This window comes from Lissotriton helveticus, chromosome 6 (genome assembly GCF_964261635.1).
Source record: "Lissotriton helveticus chromosome 6, aLisHel1.1, whole genome shotgun sequence".
NCBI classification, from domain to species: Eukaryota; Metazoa; Chordata; class Amphibia; order Caudata; family Salamandridae; genus Lissotriton; species Lissotriton helveticus.
Genome location: NC_136067.1, coordinates 1,120,451,392 through 1,120,472,974, shown reverse-complemented (window position 1 = coordinate 1,120,472,974; position 21,583 = coordinate 1,120,451,392). Strand labels below are relative to the sequence as shown.

General features: G+C 45.2%; 1 protein-coding gene across 3 annotated transcripts in view; it reads left to right on the top strand.

Moving 5' to 3' along the window:
* SYNE1 (spectrin repeat containing nuclear envelope protein 1) overlaps positions 1–21,583 on the top strand; it is a 2,361,447-nt gene that overhangs the window by 2,233,979 nt on the left and 105,885 nt on the right. For all 3 annotated transcript variants that reach the window (XM_078648775.1, XM_078648773.1, XM_078648774.1), the window contains 3 exons: positions 1,199–1,336; positions 2,464–2,655; positions 16,810–17,137. In XM_078648775.1, the coding sequence (XP_078504901.1) occupies positions 1,199–1,336; positions 2,464–2,655; positions 16,810–17,137 (658 nt within the window). The remainder of the gene's footprint in view (positions 1–1,198; positions 1,337–2,463; positions 2,656–16,809; positions 17,138–21,583) is intronic.

Sequence of the window (21,583 nt, the reverse complement as noted above, 5' to 3'; positions counted from 1 at the left end):
ATTCATGCTTCAGCCCAAGGGAGGCCTCTGGGGCACCTATGCCCTGGGTACATGGGTACCATATACTAGGGACTTAAAGGGTACCCCATTGTCCAATCTGGAGTGTACCAAAGTACATGCATAACAATTTTAGGGAGAAAGCAAATAGACTGGGGTCGTGATTAGCAGGATCCCAGTCAGACTAGTCAAAAACCAGCAAAACACCAGGCAAAAAGTGGGGGTAACCATGCTTCAGATCTTCTTACACTTACAACATCTGTTTTCAAATCAACGCACATCTTCAACCCAGCCACCACTATAGTAACTAACAGCTACAAAATCTATGCACAGCATTTGAATCCCGAAAAGATTCATGCTGCAAAGCATATAGTTTCTTACCTGCCTGTGTAGTTTTGCAGCTTGAAGATTTTTCAGGATTCACACGCGAGCCTATCCTCCGCCGCTAAAGAAGATGAGTGGAGGAAGCAACAGAAAAAAAAAGAATCCGAAGATAGCAACCAAAGGTGGGAGTTTCTGGAGGAAGCACGATGGCCTCACAAAGGGACAGCAAATGGAGTACCATCAACACTTACCAACAACAAAAAACAAAAACAGTAGAAGGATTGAAGTTTCCAAACCCAACCTCTAGATGGCAGAATAATGCACAGCGAGGGAATCCAGCAAAATTCTTTAAGCTGTAAAACTATGCCAAACGGCAAGAAACTATTTGTTTCCTGTTATTTGAATTTACTTGAAGGATGGTCATTTTAATAGTCAGCTTGTCAGACCATTCAGTTCATAAACTGCAGCGTGTTTGAATGCTTCCTGTGTGTGTTCCCATCTTTCGAATGTTCCTTGTGTTTAGGGTAAAGATTAAACGGTAATGTGAATTTGAGATGAGCTCTGAGATTCTACAATGAGTGAACTAATGAGATCAGGTGCAGTTTAGGATACCTATAAATTATGGTGTGGCTAAATGTATGAGAAAAATTGTCATGGCCTCTATTAAGCAGTGCCCACTGCTATAATATGTAAAGAGATTCCTAATAGAAACGCAGTACTTTTAATTTTGTTATAATATCATATATTGTCTTTTGCATTATGAGAATTGTTTCTGGAGGAACAAAAAGGTGGAATCAGGATGCAACAACTGTATGTCCACTGTGAATTAAAAAAGATCTTTTTGATGATATTTTTGTTTTGTTGTCTCCTTTTTCAGCACTTCATTGGACAGCGGGAAGAGTTTGAGACTGCTCGTGATAGTATTCTAGTCTGGCTCACAGAGATGGATCTCCAGTTGACAAATATCGAGCACTTTTCGGAATGTGATGTTCAGGCCAAAATAAAGCAGCTCAGGGTATGAGTAACATATTTGCATAATATAGTGGACAAGATGTGGTCTTGTGGCTGAGCTCTTGAATTAGAACCTGGATCCTAAGCTCTGATATCGATTTCAGCACTTTGCTCAAATGATGTAATATTGGGCTATTCACTTAATTTTCCTAGGCCTAAAGTTGTTAATGCAATTTGAAATGTGTGAACCATAATGTAATTGTGTAACTCAGATGTGTAAATGCCCACTTGATGTAAACCATCTTATACTGTCTTTCCAACCACAATAATGTAAAGCACTCCTTTGCTCCCTAGCTTTGAGCCTAATTACGATGTCAGTGGGAAACAGCTAGTAAGATATAGATCAGTAACAAAAGTGTTCCAATTAAAATATACTTTATAGTTTAAATATGAAACACATAAACAAAATAACAATGAATTTAATAACTAACTAAATGATCAATTAATTCTTTAATTTACAATAAAAATGTAAATAACATATAAATTAAATTAATCATAAAGTAATTAACTTCCTACCCTGTTCCCCCCAAAAAACGAACTACTCGCTCTTTAAATATTAATTATTAACATACATGTAAAAATAAAAAAATCAAATAAACTTAAATAAAATAAATCACAGTTAAACACTTTACATAATTACTAGTCAATTAACTATTTATATAACAGATTATAATTTAATTGCCTTCCCACCTTATCACCCCCGCCAACCAGCTACCAAATATATTTCTATGTAAATTAAAAACCAATTACAGATTTAAATTTACAAACTGTATTTAAAAAAAGAACTATACTAACAATACTAACACCTAAAATTAATATACTAAGTAACATACATTAAATTATGAAACAAAAAATATTTTTAACTATATTCAAGTAAACTGTTACATACAACTATATTTTTTAAAACAATATTATATACCCAAAAAACATATTCCTTCCTTCGATATTCTGTTCCACAATAATTTCGACACAGTGTTTATGTCACACAATAATTTTTCTCCAATATGTTGTCCAAACACAAACATTTTGAGATCTTTAATCAATCAGTTGATGCATTGTTAACATGACACCCTGTGTAATGGCTTACCTAATTGATGCCTATTTTAATTTTCATAATACTCTACATTTTAGGCCTTCCAGCAGGAGATATCTCTGAATAACAATAAGATTGAGCAGATCATTCTGCAGGGAGAGCAGCTGATAGAGAAGAGTGAACCTATGGATGCCGCTGTCATTGAGGAAGAACTGGATGAGCTTCGACGTTACTGTTTTGAGGTCTTCGGTCGAGTGGACCGCTACTACAAGAAGCTGTTGAGGCTTCCGGTAGGCCTATTTCCAAATATGTTTGTTGTTCTGCATAAGAAGATAAAATAATTCCTATATCACAGGTGCACTGAAAATGTCTTGAGACAGATTTTATGTCAGTGGATTCATGGATTGATACAAATATCAATTATAGGTGGACACATATATGGAGAGAAGAAATGGACATACAGACTCCTCACCTCTAGAAAGACCTAAGTATTTTGCAGTCCATGTGATTGAGATTGTGATGCAAAAGAAAGTACTGAATGCAAAGTGATAGAGGTCGGTGATGAAAAGCACTAGTTAGTAGTGTGTGTGTAGAAAATTGTTTTAGGAAATTTAAATTAATCACCTGATTTTCTTATGGTTGCAGTATCCCAGAAAGAACGTAGTGGATAAGAGAAAGCTATATGACCAGCAAAATCTTTAGCGCTTTCTTAACCTTTAAAAGTGAGGAGGTTTTAATATCTTGTGCTGAAGCTTCTGAGATTTGTAGCTGTTTTGGAGAAGAAACTATCACCACCCATCGAAAGTGTCACTCCTGGTTCAAAGAGCAGTGTTGTTGACACACAGTGGCTATTGATGATGAAGTTATGCTTGATTTCAGACTCTTTGTTGGTCAGGGTATTTATATGAACGATATTTGTGTGAGTTTTTTAAAGTATGTGCATGTTTAAAAAAAAGAGCCTACCTGGGTAAATTAGGAATTAAGTTGTGTTGGTATATCCTTGTTTGAGGGTCAATTTTAGTAGATGTGCTTTGTAACTGTTATGTATGAAAGATCGATGGGTTGGGTGGACAATCAAGCAACATATTTGGTAGTCTGACTTTAATGGACATATACTTTGCTTGAACATTTTATCACATAAGCGCTTTAGAACAGTGAGCCATTGGAATGGGCAAATATCTGATCGTAGCTGTGATGAAAGAACAAAGGAACGTGTCAAAATCAATTCTTCTGCATGTCATTGGAAAGATGAAAGTTACCTCAGTCATCATCAGACCTTGGCGTTAGCAGGCAATGAACAGGTCTGCATACCTATGTCACTAAATAAATAATGCTTGCAAAGTGCTGCTCGTCGTCTCCATGGTAAGGTTTCTTGTACTTTGGGTTTACCAACTTTGCAGAAATCAAACTTCTTTCTCCGAATATGCATCATGTGTCAATGCATTGCATTTGCTCATGTTGTATAATATCTGAAAGAAACACGTTAGTGATAGATTCCTTATCTTAGAATTACCCCCAGGCGTCAGACTAGATCCGGAAAGTTTTTGTCAGCAGTACCCCTGCGCGTCAGTAGGTGTCGTTGTGCGGCTCCGCGTACGTCTTTGGCGTTGTAGTCGCCGAGATGATGTAGTTGGAGCTACTTAGATGCACCCACTGACGTCAGTTCTTTTTTTTCCGCGCCAGCAAGCACAGATCTTTTTCACTGAGTTATTTTTGGGACTTTTGCCTCTGTTTATTCGAGTCTTCGACTCCTGGTGTATAGCGATGCCCAGTTTTAAGTCTTGCGCGGCTTGTCCCCGCATGATGTCAGTGACGAACCGCACCATGAGTGTCTCTATTGCCTGGGGCGCGACCACAACTCCGAGTCGTGCCCCGAATGACAGGCCATGGCTCCGAAAACTCTGTGCGAGCGGTCCCGAAAGTTGCTGGAGGCCTGGGAGTCGGCTCCGCGCCGTTCAAGGTCCCGATACCAAGGGAGGTCGAGGGACCAGTCATGGAGCCGCCATCACCATTGTTCAACGAAGTATTCGCACTCGGAATCAGGTAAGGCGAAGCACAAGAAGTTGAAGAAGCGTTGTCGCTCTTTGCCTTCCCCATGCTTGTCGCACGACACGGTTGAGGGTGCGGGTGGTACCACCCCCGCAGCTCCGGCGGAGCCTAGACAGTTGCTGATGGCCTACCCGCCCTTTCTGGGTCCATCGGCGACTCTGGCCCAGGTGCAGGAATTCTTGCCAGCCATGGCACGAGTCTTTGGGCCTTGTGCCCCTTCGGCATGCCTTTGGGCCCCACGGGTCCGACTGGTGGTCCTCGCTCTTCTGCGTCGTCGGCTCCAGCCCCGAAGTCGTCGACAACTCCGATCTCGACTCCGAGAGACCCGCATAGATCCATGCATGGATCCCAACCGATGTCGGTTGGCCTCGTTTGACCTCCACCGACGTGGAAGGCACCGGTGCCGGCTGATGCCGTCCCCGGCTTCCACCCCATTGTGGAGACGGTGCCGGATCAGTGTTGATCGATGCCGATTCCGATGCTGTTAGGGAATTTCTATCCATTTCTCCATCCACCTCCCTCTTTTCTGCCTGCCCGGCAGGTTGGAGAGGATGGGGAGGACTGGGAGGGGTCTGAGGACCCTCTCGCAGCCCAGTGCAAGTTAGACCCGGACTGGAAAGAGGATGTGGAAGATGCAGGTGACTTGGATTTTAGTCCAAAACCTGGCACACTGTCTCATTCAACCGTGGCTACGGAGGAAGGTGGTATGTATTCTTTGGTGTTGCATAGAGTGAACAACCAAAATATAGAATCCAAAATATAGACAGGACAGAATATCGACTCCAAAATATAGATACGACAGAATATCGAATTACCAAAATATAGATAGGTCAGAATATTGAATTTGGGGTAGGAAATATCGATTTCCATACTATCGAATTTAAAATATCGATTTCCATAATATCAAGTTTTTTTGGTGTTATGTATGGTAGTATATGTGTTAAAATTATGTATTCATTTTGTAATGTATGTTTAATTTTTTTAAAGTAATGAATGTTATGTAATTTAATTTTTGCGGAATTTAATTCCGTAGCGGGTTGTGGGTTTATAAGGGAATAGGGTGGGCAGTAATTTAATTATAGTAAATTAAATATTATTTTTTATTTATATGTATTGATAATTAATTGATTGATAATTAATAAATTGGTAATTATTTTTTATTAATTGGTAATTATTTTTTTAATTGATTAATTGATAATGATGTTAATTGTAGTATTTATTTGGAGTGGGTTGTGGGTATATAGGGGAATAGGGTGGGAAATTATTTAATTGTAATAAAGTTAATATTTATTTTTATTTATATGTTTTTATAATTAATTGATAATTAATTATGAATTGGTAATTATTTTTTATTAATTGGTAATTAATGTTTTTAATTCGTAATTCGTTTTTATTAATTGGTAAATATTTAAAAAAAAGAATTTTATTGGTATTGATAATTAATTTAATCTTCTTTTCATATTAAATCAATACTTTCCCTACTGTTGCACTCACTGGAGTGGGAATAGTAATTTTTACCCTCCCGCTATCCAACGCTTTCCCTACTGTTGCATTCACTGGAGTGGGAATAGTCTTTTTTACCCATCCGCTATCCAACGCTTTCCCTACTGTTGCACTCACTGGAGTGGGAATAGTAATTTTTACCCTCCCGCTATCCAACGCTTTCCCTACTGTTGCACTCTCTTTAGTGGGAATAGTAATTTTTACCCTCCCCCTATCCAACGCTTTCCCTACTGTTGCACTCTTTGGAGTGGGAATCGTAATTTTTACCCCTACGTTATCCAACGTTTCCCTACTGTTGCACTCACTGGAGTGGGAATAGTAATTTTTACCCCTAAGCTATCCAACGCTTTCCCTACTGTTGCACTCACTGGAGTGGGAATAGTAATTTTTACCCTCGCGCTATCCAACGCTTTTCCTACTGTTGCACTCTTTGACGTGGGAATAGTAATTTTTACCCCTACGCTATCCAACATTTTCCCTACTGTTGTATTTACTGGAGTGGGAATAGTAATTTTTACCCTTACGCTATCCAACGCTTTCCCTACTGTTGCACTCACTGAAGTGGGAATAGTAATTTTTACCCCTACCCTATCCAACGCTTTCTCTACTGTTGCACTCACTGGAGTGGAAATAGTAATTTTTACCCTCCCGCTATCCAACTCTTTCCCTACTGCCCCACTCTTTGGAGTGGGAATAGTAATCTTTACCCCTACGCTATCCAACGTTTTCCCTACTGTTGCACTCACTGGAGTGGGAATAGTAATTGTTAGCCCTACGCTATCCAACGCTTTCCCTACTGTTGCACTCACTGGAGTGGGAATAGTAATTGTTACACTCTCACTATCCAACAAAACTCTACTTTTTTATATTACATTTATTATTTTTACATTTTAAGCTTTTTTACATTATTTTAAGTATGTTTTATTTAATTGTTTTTAATATTTAATTACTTTTATATTATTTTTAAGACATATAAAAAATTTGATATTTTAGTTAACTATATTTTAGAATTCTATATTTTGGATTCAATATTTTAGTACTTACCTGTTTGTAAATAGGGATTCTATATTCTGTACTTCGATATTTTGGAGTCGATATTTTGGGCATTCTATATTATGTCCCTCGATATTTAGTCACTGAACCATTGCGTAGAGCAGCCGAGGCTCGCTACCTACAGTGGCCGTCGTGACCTCCTGACAGAAGTGCTCCAGCCAGCATCTTCCTCTACGGAGCTGCTGCTGCCCTTTAATGACGCACTTTCCGACGTTCTTTTGGGCACCTGGTTCAGGCCCAACACAGGGGCTCCTGTGGATAAGAATGTGGCCTGACGCCATCACCTGGCCTCGGGCGACCCCATTTTCCTCTCCCAACACCCAACCCCTTAGAGCTTGCTCGTCCAAGCCTCTGCGTCCCCAAGCGCATTCCCTTCCGCACATCTGGACAGAGAATCCAAGAAACTGGAACCGTTTTGGAAGAAAATGTTTACATCTGCCAGTTCAGGGCTGCGGGCTGTAAACACTGCATGCCTCTTGGGACATTATTCCCATTCTGTGTGGGACACTGTTTCACAGGTGCTGCCTCAGTGTCCGGAGGAGGCCCGGATGGTGCTCTCCCAATCTATTGCTGAGGGAGAGATGCAGCCAAGTTCACAATGTGTTGTGTTCTTGACACCGCCTACTCGCTGGGCATGGCGATTCCCACGACAGTGTCGCTATGCCGCCACGCCTGGCTGAGGACAACTGTGTAGTATCCTGCATATTTATTGTAAGGTGTTTTACCTTCCCTGCTCAGCCAGTGTCTCTGCTCTGACTCATTGGAATGTTGGAGTCTTATGATGCCTTGGAATGTTGGGACGGTGAGACGCAGAGTGACAGTTGGTCATGGGCTGAGCAGCAGACAGGCAACTCCTGGTGGGGCTCTGAACTACCACATATCTTCATGATGTCTTGTTCCATACAACCTGTTATCTTCATAAAATTTGCCTTTCTCACACTTTTCCTCGACGTTCTCTCTGTCACTCCGTTGTTCCTTTCTTGCCATCTGTTCTTTGTTCACTCTCTTTATCTCTTCATCGTATTTTAAATTGTTCTTCCGTTAGAAGGAAAGGGGATATATGTAGTATCCTGCATATTCATTTTAAGGTGTTTTACCTTCCCTGCTCAGCCAGTGTCTGTGCTCTGACTCATTGAAATGTTGGAGTCTGATGTTGCCTCGGAATGTTGGGGCGGTGAGAGGCAGAGTGACATTTGGTCATGGGCTGAGCAGCTGACAGGCAGCTCCTGGTGGGGCTCTGAAGTACTACATATCTTCATGATGTCTTGTACCTTACAAACTGTTATCTTCATAAAATAAATCATCCTGAAATACAACCTTCCTGAGTGGACCTTTTTCACCACAAACTGGCTTTTCCGGGGATGTCCAGAACACTCTGATGGACATGCCCTTTTATTACACTCGCCTTTTTGGCGACAAGGCAGACAGTGCATTGGAGCATTTAAGGACTCGCGGGCTACAGCCAAGTCCTTAGGCCTTTTGGCATGCGCACTCTTTCCGCTTCTGCTACTCCCTCCCCTTCGAGACTAGCCCTCCAGCCATGCCACCTAAGTACCATCGCATGTCGGGGGATCACTTGGTACTCCTCCAAAAAGAAGTTTCGGCCTTCTTGGCCAAGGGGGCCATTGAGCGCGTTCCGATGCCAGAAGTAGGTCGTGGTTGTTACTCCCACTACTTCCTGGTTCCAAAGAAGGACAAGGGCCTGCGTCCTATCTTTGACCTCAGGGACGTCAATCGCTTCCTCCAAAGGAGAAGTTCAAGATGTTGTCTCAGGTCTTGTCTGCCCTCGATCCTGGAGACTGGATGGTAGCTTGGGGCCTGCAGGATGCATATTTCCACATTCCCGTCCTGCCGGCCCGCAGGCGTTACCTGCGGTTCACGGTAGACCACGAGCACTTTCAGTTCACCGTGCTCCCTTTTGGTCTTACCAGCGCCCCTCGGGTGTTCACAAAAGTGATGGCGGTGGTTGCAGCTCATCTGCGCAGATCAGGGGTTTTGGTCTTCCCCATCTCGACGACTGGCTGTTGAAGGCGGGCACGCCCCAGGCAGTCGTCTCCCACCTCCAGACCACAGCCGGCCTCCTGTATTTGCTGGGGTTCTCCATCAACGTGCCGAAGTCGCACCTGGTTCCCTCTCAGTAGCTCATCTTTATCGGAGCGGTTCTGGAAACGGCGCAGTTTCGATTTTATCCTCCCGAACAGCGAGTCCGGGGCATTCGGGCTATGATTCCGATCTTTCGGCCCTTGTCCTGGGTTTCGGTCAGGATGACCTTGAGGCTGCTGGGCCTCATGGCCTCCTGCATCTTGCTGACCAATCATGCCAGATGGCATATGCGGGCTCTGTAGTGCAACCTGAAGTTCCAGTGGGCACAGCATCAAGGGGGCCTGTCGGAGCACGTCCAGATCTCGGAGGCCACTGCAGAGCAGTTGCAGTGGTGGCTCACAAACCAACATTGGGTCAGCAGCAGATCCCTCTCCCTTCCCCAACCGGAGTACACAGTGGTGACGGATGCGGCCCTCCTAGAATGGGGCAGCCATATGGGAGAGGCGGAGATCAGAGGCCTCTGGTTTCCGGCGGAGTCCAGGCTCTAAATCAACTTTCTGGAGCTCAGGGCGATTCTACTTGCACTGAAGGCATTCCCTCCCTCTGTCAAGGGGAGCGTAGTGCAGGTGTACACAGACAACACCACCGCCATGTGGTATTGCAACAAGCAAGGTGGGGTGGGGTCGTGAACCCTATGTCAGGAGGCTCTACGTCTCTGGACATAGCTGGAAAGTCAAGGCATTTCCTTGACGGTTCAACACTTGCCAGGTTCCTTGAACGTCAGGGCGGACAAACTCAGCCGCAGGTGCATGATGGATCACGAATGGCGTCTGCACTCGGAGGTGGCGCAAGGTCTCTTTTAACAGTGGGGAGAGCCTTGGTTAGATATATTCGACACCGAAGAGAACGCGCAATGTCATCTCTTCTGTGCGTTGGAATTTCCAAGGCAGCACTCGCTCGGCGTCGCTTTTCGTCACAAGTGGAGCTGTGGTCTATTGAACGCATTTCTGCCTATATCACTTCTACCCAGACTGCTGAAGAAGATCAGGCATGACCGGGCCCAAGTTATTCTTGTGGCCCCGGACTGGGCTCGAAGAGTTTGGTATCCCGAGCTACTCAGTATTAGCATGGATCCCCCGATCCGACTGCCTCTTCGGGAGGATCTTCTGTCGCAGCAGCAAGGGACGCCCTACACCCGAACCTGTCCCAGCCTCCACCTACATGCGTGGAGATTGAGCAGCGACAGTTGATTCCTTTTGACTTGCCTCCTGAAGTCTGTGATATCATTCTGGCAGCCAGGCGTCCCTCCACTAAATCGGTATATGCCTGCAGGTGGCACACATTTGTGGCATGGTGCAAAGCAATCGCTGTGGATCCGCTTTCTGCCCCTATTTCACAAGTCCTTTTGTTCCTTCTTTCTCTGGCCCAGCAGGGCTCTGCTCTGGGCAATATTAAGGGCTATTTTTCTGCAATTTCAGCCTTTCTCAGCCTCCCTGATCAGCCCTCTCTTTCAAAGTCCCCTGTTGTAAATAGATTTCTCAAAGGCATTACAGACCTTATCCCTCCTATTCCGTTTGTTATGCTGCAGTGGGACTTGAATCTAGTTCTTACTTTTTTGATGTGCGCTCCTTTAGAGCCACTAAAGAACTGTTCTCTTCGTTTATTGGCTTGGAAACTGGTTTCCTGGTTGCCATCACCTCCGCTAGGCGTGTAAGTGAGCTCCAGGCTCTTTCCTGTAAGCCTCCCTTTCTGTCAAACCATCTGGATAAGGATGTGCTTTGCACTCGTCCTTCCTTCTTGCCAAAGGTTGTCACTACCTTCTAAATCGGGCAAATTATCACCTTGCCCACTTTCTTTCCGCCTCCGCACCCTTCAGAGAGGAAGAGAGGCTCCACCATCTGGACCCAAAATGTGTGCTCTCGTTCTACCTGAATCACACACAACAGTTCCGCTGGGTCGTCTTGTGTATCAAGGCCTGTTATTCTCAGGCCTGTTATTCCCAGGGCGACAGCAGCTACTACTGCTTTGAGACGTGGTGTGCCCCTGCAAGACATCTGTCAGGCAGCCACGTGGGCCTCGCTGCACACTTTTACTAAGCATTATTGCCTTGACAGTCAAGTCCGGAGAGACAGCTTCTTTGGCTGTTCTGTTCTCTGTGACTTTCTGGTGTGATTTTGGTTCGCATACCCACCACTGGGATTGGTATTGCTGGGGTATCTATTCTAAGGTAAGGAATCTATCACTAACGTGTTTCTTTCAGATACACAAGTTACTTACCTTCGGTAACTATATATCTGTAAGAAACTTTAGTTAGTGATAGGTTCCTTACCGCCCCACCCATCCTCCCCGTTCTGTGAACTGATTACTAGGGTTAAGGTCATCCCTTTCAGGGCCCTAGTTTCAATGTCCCAGTGGTCACTTTCTTGCATGGCTCTGCATTCCTGGTGCAGAAAGTCGTGTACAGAACTGACTTCAGCGCACGTGGGCGCGTCTTAAGTAGCTCCAAGGATGTCATCTCGGCGACTACGACGCCAACGACATACGCGGAGCCACACGACAACGCCTACCGATGCACAGGGGTACTACTGACAAAAACTTTCCGGATTCAGCTTGACGCCTGGGGGTAATTCTAAGGTAAGGAATCTATATCTAACTAATGTTTCTTACAGATATATTGTTACCAAAGGTAAGTAACTTGTTCATTGTTTGTTCTCCTTAAATGAAAACCCTGCTTAGAGGTTAGTTGCGCCACACAGCTCTACAGGTCTACTATAAAGAGTATAAGGCGACTTGGAGGAGGCTTGCGGCCTCGACGTCTCCTATGATCCGGGGTTTGCCTCGCACCCGCCTACTGTGGAGAAGGTGCCCCGTACACAGTGGTGCTCCGTCGGGCAGCTGAGATCCTTAACCTTGATCTCCCTATGGTGGCCCTAAAGACTAATCTCCTCACTGAGGTGCTCCAGTCGGTGTCATCAGAGCCACTGCTGCCCTTTAATGACGTCCTCACTAACGTCTTGTTGGGCACTTGGTCTTGACCGGCCACAATTGCCCCTGTAGATAAGAACGTCGCCAGGCATCATCGTCCGACGCCAGGTGACCCTGCCTCTCTGACCACTCATCCGACGCCCGAGAGTCTGGTCATTCAAGCTTCAACATCCCAGAGTGCCTTTCCCACTGCTCCGCCAGATAAGGACTCTAAAAGGCTGAAGCAGTTTGGCAAACGGTTGGTCTCCTCGACTAGCTTGGGGCTGCTTTCGGTGAACACTGCATGTCTGTTGGGCCGCTATTCCCACGCAGTGTGGAATACAGTTGCTCAGGTTTTACCTCAGTGCTCGGAGGAGGTCCAGGCGGTGCTGTCCCAGGCTGTGGCCGAGGGTAAGGATGCGGCTAAATTCGCCATTCGTTGTGACTTAGACACTAAGGACTCCCTCGGTAGGGCAATTTCAACGGCTGTGGCGCTTCGTTGCCACGCCTCGTTCAGATCTACCGGGTTCTCTCCGGACGTCCAGAGTTCGCTCATGGACATGCCCTTTGACGGCACTCACCTGTTTGGTGATAAGGCCGACAGTGCGCTGGAGCGTTTTAAGGACTCTCGAACTAAGGCAAAGTCCTTGGGCTATTCCGCAACGTGCCCAGCCATGTCTAATTTTCATTCTTTTCGTGGCTATGGAAGAGGCGCCCCTGCCCGCTCGTTCAGTCAAAAGCCTGTGCAGAACCAAGCCCAGCGCGCACAGGGGCATGGAGGCTGCCGTGACCGCTCCGGGGGCCGGCTTCAGGGTCAGTCCACCTCCGCTCCCACAGCATCTGCCTCAAAGCCTTCCTAGTCCGAGCTTTGGGGTGCACCCCACGCCGGTTGGTGGCAGGATTCAACATCACCTCCCCCACTGGCCTTCTGTCACTTCGGACAGGTGGGTGCTGGAAATTGTCCGAAGGGGTTACTCCCTCCGCTTCGAGTCTACCCCCAGCCATGCCACCTCAGTTCCATTGCATGTCGGGGGATCACTTTGCGCTTCTCCAGCAGGAAGTCACGGCCCTCCTGGCCAAGGGGGCCATCGAGCGCGTTCCTGGGCCAGAAGTGGGACGTGATTGTTATTCCCACTACTTTCTGGTCCCCAAGAAGGACAAGGGGGCCTGCGTCCCACTTTGGACCTCAGGAACGTCAATCGCTTCCTCCGGAAGGAGAAGTTCAAGATGTTGACTCTGGCTCAGGTCTTGGCTGCCCTCGACCCTGGAAACTGGAAGGGAGCGTTGGGCTTGCAGGACTCATATTTTCACAACCCTGTCCTGCCGGCCCACCGGCATTACCTGCGATTCATGGTAGGCCAGGAGCATTTTCAGTTTGCCCTGCTCCCTTTCGGCCTTATCAGCGCCCCTCGGGTGTTCACGAAAGTGATGGCGGTGGTTGCAGCTCACCTGCGCAGGTCGGGGTTGTCAGTCTTCCCCTACCTTGATGACTGGTTGTTGAAGGTGGGCTCACCCCAGGCAGTTGTCACCCACCTTCAGACTATGGCCGACCACCTGCACTTGCTGGGGTTCTCCATCAACGTGCCGAAGTCGCACCTGAGGCCCTCTCAGAAGCTCCCCTTCATCGGAACGGTTCTGGATTTGAAGTGGTTTCGGGTCAATCCTCCCGAGCAGCGAGTCCGGGATATTCAGGCTATGATTTGATCTTTCAGCCTCTATTCCAGCTTTCAGTCAGGACGACCCTCCGGCTCCTGGGCCTTATGGCCTCCTGCATCCTGCTGATGCAACATGCCAGATGGCATATGCCGGCTCTGCAGTGGGACCTGGCGTTCCAGTGGGCGCAGCATCAGGGCAGCCTGTCCAATCATGTCCAGATCTCGGAGGGCACTGCACGACCATTGCAGTGGTGGCTCACTAATCACTTCCCCAACTGGAGCACAGAGTGGTGACTGATGCGTCCCTCCTGGGTAGGGGTGGCCACTCGGGAGAGGCGGAGATCAGAGGCCTCTGGTCTCCAGCGGAGTACCGGTTCCATATCAAACTTTTGGAGCTTCGGGCGATCCGACTTGCACTGAAAGCTTTCCTTCCCTCTGTCCGGGGAAGTGTAGTGCAGGTGTTCATGGACAACACCACCGCCATGTGGTACTGCAACAAACAGGGCGGGGTGGGGTCCTGGACCCTTTGTCAGGAGGCTCTGCGCCTCTGGACATGGCTGGAACATCAAGGCATTACCTTGGTGGTTCAACTCCTGGCAGGTCCTTTGAACGCCAGGGCGGATGAACTCAGCCGCTGGTACTTGATGGATCACAAATGACGTCTGCACTCGGACGAGGCGCAAGGTCTCTTTGAGCAGTGGGGAGAGCCTTGGTTAGATCTATTCGCCACTGAAGAGAATGCGCAAATACATCAATTCTGCACGTTGGAATTTCCAAGGCGACACTCGCTCTGCGACGCTTTTCGTCATGAGTGGATTTGCGGTCTATTGTACGCTTTTCCGCCTATACCACTTCTGCCCAGAGTGCTGAAGAAGATTCGGCACGACCGGGCCCAAGTCATCCTTGTGGCTCCGGATTGGGCATGAAAATACTGGTATCCCGAGCTACTCAGCATGGCGATCGATCCCCCGATCGGACTGCCTCTTCGGGAGGATCTTCTGTCGTAGCAGCAGAGGAAGGTCCTCCACCCGAACCTGACCAGCCTCCACCTCCATATGTGGAGATTGAGCGGCGACAGTTGGCGGCTTTCGATCTTCCTCCCGAAGTATGTGATGTCATTCTGGCAGCTAGGCATCCCTCCACTAAAACGGTATACACCTGCAGGTGGAACAAGTTTGTGGCATTGTGAACAGCTAAGTTTGCGGATCCCCTTTCTGCCCCTCTTTCAGAAAGTCCTTCTGTTACTTCTTTCTTTGGCCCAGCAGGGCTCTGATCTGGGCACTATCAAAGGTTATCTTTCAGCCATCTCCGCCTTTCTACGGCTTCCGGATTAACCGTTTTCTGAAAGGCATTACGCACACATTTCCTCCCGTGCCGTTTGTCATGCCTCAATGGGACTTAAACCTTGTCTTGACTTTTCTGATGTGCGCTCCCTTTGAGCCGTTTCACAACTGTCCTTTACATCTTCTCACCTTAAAGACTGCTTTCTCCTGGTTGCTATCACCTCTGCCAGAAGAGTGAGTGAGCTCCAGGGTCTTTCTTCTAAAACTCCCTTCTTTTCTGTTCCTCCGGACAAGGTGATTTTAAGGACCCGTCCTTCTTTCTTGCCAAAGGTTGTCACGCCCTTCCACATCGGGCAGACCATCACTTTGCCCACCTTCTTTCCGCCTCCGCATCCTTTAAAAGAGGAAGAGAGGCTCCACCGTCCGGACCCAAAACATTCACTCTCGTTCTATCTGAAGCGCACACAACAGTTCCAGGTGGATGACCAACTCTTTGTTGGCTACGTGGGTGCCAAGAAAAGTCATGCCATGCATTAATGGACCATCTCTATGTGGGTCATTCTTTGCATCAAAGCCTGTTACTCCTTGGCTAAGAAGGAGCCTCCTGTGGGGCAGCGTGCCCATTCTACTCGGGCGACAGCAGCCACTACTGCTCTGGGACGGGGAGTCCCTTTGCAGGATATCTGTCAGGCAGCTACGTGGTCCTCACTGCATACCTTTACCAAGCATTATTGCCTTGACAGCCAAGTCCAGAGAGACGGTTTCTTTGGCCATTCTGTTCTCTGTGACTTTCTGGTGTGATCTTGTTCGCAGACCCACCACTGGGGTTGGTATTGCTGGGGTATCTATTCTAAGGTAAGGAATCTGTCACTAACGTGTCTCTTTCAGATGAACAAGTTATTACTTGTGGACAATATATAGGTAAGAGACATTAGTTAGTGATAGATTCCTTACCGCCTCACCCATCCTCCCAGTTCTGCGATCTGATTTCTAGGGTTAGGGACATCCCTTTTAAAGGTCCTTGGGGCATATTATCAAGAAACGGTGTTAAAATTATCGCTGCTTTAGCAGCAGGCAGCAGGAAAAAAGCAGCGATATTGGGCTTGTTAATATACCCTTGAGAATTCCAATAGAAGCCCATGTTCTGGTGTTAACATGGGCTTCTATTGTAATTTTCTACTGCATATTATCGAGCACGTTATCGCCATTTTAGCGCCAGTTTCCTGCCGCTAAGCGGCGATAACTTTAACGCCGTTTCTCGATAATATGCCCCTTAGTGTCTTAAGCATCAGTTTCTTGCATGGCTCTGCGTTCCTGGTGCGGAAAGTCGTGTACAGAACTGACGTCGGCGCGCATGGGTGGTGCCTCAGTAGTCTCCGTGACGTCATCTCGGTGCTTACGACGCTCGCGACGGACGCGGAGCCACACAACGCCACCTACTATCGTGCAGAGGTACTGCTCGCAAAACTTTCCGGAACCAGTCTGACGCCTGGGGATAGTCTAAGGTAAGGATTCTATCACTAACTAATGTCTCCTACAGATATATTGTTACACAAGTAGTTACTTGTACATCAAGTAGAATGCAACCCACTTGTAAGCATTCAAGACTCTGGTGCCAACATTGGCCTCTATTGACTGAAAAAGACATGCAAGTCAGGGGCCATGCATTATTTTGTGACCTGACCTAACTTCCATTAATTTTCTTCCAGCTGAAATATCATACATTGGGTTAAATACTGTAGGCCTTTGGTTAAGGCCAGGTGTCCTGGGCCATAAGTAATAGCATGAGCCACAGTAACTAAGCCTTTTTTCTGTATGCTGGTGTGCTCAATAATACTGCATTTAATATCAGCTCACAATTTAATAAAAAAATCACTTTATTGCTTTTCTGTAGTTGACTGATGATGAGCATGACTTCTCTGATCGAGAGGGAGAATTGGATGAGCCAAGAGACATTTCGGATGTGCGATGGCATAACAAATCTCCAAGTAATCTACTGTCTCCTTTACCATCCACCACCCATTCGCTGTCACTTCCGCAGCCTCTTCGGAGTGAGCGCTCAGGGCGGGATACTCCAGCAAGCGTAGACTCCATCCCCCTTGAATGGGACCATGACTATGACCTCAGTCGTGACTTGGAGACAGCTGTATCTAGGGCACTGCAGTCCGAGGAGGGGCAAGAAGAGAAAGAATTTTACCTCAGAGGTGCTTCTGGCATTACTGGTAAGCCTTATTCCCTTCTGGAGAAAATTGCGTATTATTCGCTGTCCATTATTAACAGCCCACTGGTAAAATCTATGTACAGTGTCATTTTAGTTAATTCGTGCAACTCAGGATTAGGTGAGTATAACACCATGACAGAAAATGAATACTGGTCTATGGTTCTTATAATTTGCTCTTTTCCAACAAAGCACTGTCTTTGCAAAATTAATGTTGTTCTTGGTTCCACCTTCTGTGTGAGCATTTTCTGAGTTAGTAATGTGGCATGCCAGGCTCAGTTTTAGTGTATTCTTGTCATCCCAGACAAGAGACTTTACACTAACTATGAGTGGCACGGACTGTGCTAAGGCATTGGAAGATTCCTTTACCACTAGCCAACATGACAAATTCAGAAACACAGGTCCACAAATATGAAATCTATAGGGAGAAAATACTCAAAACCACTTCAGCCCATCCACCCCAAGGTGATAATGAGAGCCACAGCACACCGTCAGATAGGCATCCTTCACAAAATAAGAAGTACATTAAGGCTCAAACTCGAAACCACTGTTTTCATCACCTTTCACAACTCTAAATGTCTCTTCAACAAAGAAACAAAACACAACTGAAAATATATTAACTACAGCAAGTACCAGAGAACTGTTCCACACCATAAGTGTACTGAAGGAAATTAAAAATATGTAGGATTGTAATTGACAGTGGTGTTCAAATTGTACCAGAACCTCACCAAATCAGTCTTGCACATGCCCTTCAATCATGTAAATCCATGTACAGCAATTGAGGTTAACCAATCATACCCGCATAGAGTTCTCTGCAGATGCCCTGAATCTAAAAACAATCCCCAAGTTTGCAACATGACCCTGTTGCAGACCCACTTGCTACGTATACTTCTATCATGTGCTAGATGTGATCAGAGATACTTCTAGTTTATACTACAGCTATTGAATTTCTTATCAACGTAATCTTTGAAAACAAATTGTCTTTTCCTACACTGAGATTCGAATGCGTGGAACCAATCCCAAAGGGCATTTGCATCATCTGGAATAAAATATCTAGAAAGTCCAGGAAAACACCTGAGGGATAACAATGTCAGTCAAAACTTGTGTCATATCCTCGATCTCATCATAGAAATCTTCATATAAAAGCTCCATAATCGTGGACTAAAACGGAATCATCCCATTCCAAATTGCATCTTCAACCCTTAATAAAAACAGTTTTGCTATATCCCCCGAGTTTGTAGGTCACAACATACATAACAGCTCTCACAGATCCTTGCCACTGCATGAAACTAAATCATCTGACCACCTCACAACACCTCAACTAAAGAATTACTCCACTCATTGAAGAATGTTGTCTTGGAAAATGTCGAATAAATTGTCCATTTAGGTAAGGCGCACAAATGTCAGAGGATCTGTGGCTTATTAATACGCTTCTTCCTCTCCAGACTTCACTAAAATAAAAATGCTAAATGCAAACTCTTCAGCCAGTTTGAACTGTAAACACAGAATACCACAAAGAAGTCCTTTCCAAAGGAAAAAATCATTCCTGTGAACTTTTAAGAATTATCACTTAGAAAATGCACTACATCATTTTAAACACCATGCTATGAATATGAAACACTCTGCCTTAAACAGCCCAGCATCCTCTTTCTCTTGAAGATAATACCCAAAATGTGCAGCTAAATTAAGCCTAATTTTCCAACACCACCACTAGCTTCCATTAATCCGACATAGTCCTCTTCAGCTCATTCTGGCCTCCTCATTCACACCAATCATTACCATGACTACTCAGGTTGTACAGAGAAGCCTATATGACCACATGATACCAAGCTATAGCAGTGATACCCAATTCCCCATTGGTGTGCCCATTTATCCATTCACCTCACATGCTAAAGTAGGCATTTAAAGTAGGTCATGTGCCATTCTCCCATCGGCCCGTAATCTCAATACTGCCAAGAACTACATACCCAACCTCAACCATTGCATAACTTAAAATAATCTTTTTGAAGCCATAAGCAGCCTTTCTGAAAGCATATTGTAACATCTACAAACTCCCCAACTACTTTAGTTGTGGATTATGCGTTAGCTATGTAAATGAAACTACCCCACTCACGATTTTTGTGAATGTCCTTTAAACACCAGATCATGGGTATATTTGCCACCTGGTACAGCTTGGCCTACCCAAATTTAAATCATATGACTCCATCTCACCACTTCTTGATTAGCTCCTTCCACCACTTCTCGGTTTGCCCTGTTAACATCTGACACTTGGTATGAAATGCTTGATTGTTTGCATGACATGCAGAGCACCTGGAGGATCACCCTTCGCCTGGACTCTTTAATATTTATGTCATCCCTTTCATAAGATTATTCTGGAGAAGCCAAAGTGGTATGCAGGTGAAATTCAACAAACTGACTCAGCATTTCTAGAACCCAGGAACTTATCTTTTCAACCCCCCATTTCATGCGGAATTTTGCAACAAGGCTTGCAGCGGATATATCCCAGGACCCTGATTGCCTTCATTCTGAAATATGTCTGGTGGCTCCCTATAAATACTGACTAACCTTCAAGACCTAACATGCCACCCCAAATCCAATTATGGAAAAGTCCATGTTTAGTTCTGTTCTAAAATAAACACTGAGGGCCAGATGTACGACCCTAAATTGCGGTCGCAAATGGGCAGTCGGCCCGTTTGCGATCGCAATTTATGGCTGGCCATGTACAAACCTCACTTTGCAAATCACTAAATTTTACTGATTCCCAAAATAGGAAAGGGCCTACCAAGGGTGTCCCTTCCTAATAGCGACTCGCATTTGTATGTATAAATATTTTGCAACCGCAATTGCGGTCTCAAAACACTCACAATTTACAACCTACTTCAAATAGGTGGTAAGCCATTTGCAAAAGGGAAGGGGTCCCCAGGTGACCCCTTCCCCTTTGTGAATAGGTAAAAAAATATGTTTTAAGGGCAGGCAGTGGTCCTAGGGACCACTGCCTGCCCTTAAAATATGAAACTGAAAAGTTTTTTTTTTTTTAATGCATCAGCTGCATTTACAAAAAAAACAACTGCTAAGCAGTCACAGACATGGTGGTCTGCTGCCCCCAGCAGGCCACCATCCCTGTGAGTGCTAGCCTTTCCTAATAGGGTCGCATATTACGCCTGCCTCATTAATATTAATGAGGCATGCAATTTGCGACCCCATTATGAATCGCAAACAGTGTCTGAGACAATGTTGTACATCCCAATTTGCGAGTTGCAAATGCGACGCAATTTGCGAGTAGCAAATTGGTGGGTCGTGCATCTGGCCCTGAGTATCCTATTACATGTCTGTTGGAGTTCTGCATCGATATCAGATAGCAGAGATACAGGACCATTAAGGATGAGGCCTGATGAAATTAGCATTGATTGCCAGATGTTGAATGGCAGTACCTGTTTTCACTCACATTCTTCCCCTTTTGATCAGCTGAAATGTATGTGGGGAAGAAACTAAGAGCTGCTGTATCCCTGCTTCATTAGTAATTCCCAGCTTTATCAGTAATTTCCAGCTTTAATAGTAATTTCAAAATCTGCTGGACAATCTGTTAGGAGTTCACGTGGTAATTTCTCAGTTCTTGTACGGGGCTAATAGATACGAAAAAATGATGAGTCAAATACTTGACATAACCTCAACCAGGATTGTTATTCTTTTCTTTCCATGGCTTTCTTGCTCAGTGTGGTACTGCAGATATAGATATGCATTATACAAAACAATTTTGGAATTGCTACCTGGAAAGAGCACATTCTGGTCAACCAGGCTATGTCCCCTCTGAATGAGAACAAAACACAGCATCACAGGACAACAAAATTAATTTTCTCAATTAGCATGTTATCCTGTGTAATATTATAGAATCCTTCCAGTTATCTAATTTTCATCAAACGTTTTGTATAAATCATATGGTATTTCAGTTTTTTAATTAAGATTTCTTAATCTGACACAAGTGTTTTACTTTTAAAGTACTGTGAGTCTTACCCTGGACAATATATGTAATATCAACTCAATGGTTTGCCCTTAATCACTGGATCTGAACCCTTCAGATTATCATTTAGTAGCCAGGTACTGTAATTTTACTGGCCACCGTAAAATGCCCCTAACCATCAGACTGGTGTACAATTTCTCTTGTACTTCCATTTGTCTCATCCCGACCGGTTTTGTAGACCAAGAGAGAAAGAGAAAGGAATCAACACCACATTAATTTTCAATATCAGTACCAGAAGGAGTTTATCCCTTTGCAGCTTTCTATTGATGTTACCCAAAATTCCCAGTGTACACATTCTAATTCCAGACTGCTGATTCACACACCGCATACCATCAATGTTTGAAAAACATTCCTTCAATCTACAAATGCCAGATCTGTACAAGGGTCACTAGCCATTCCTTGGAATTTCTTCCAGATGTCATGCAAAGCAGT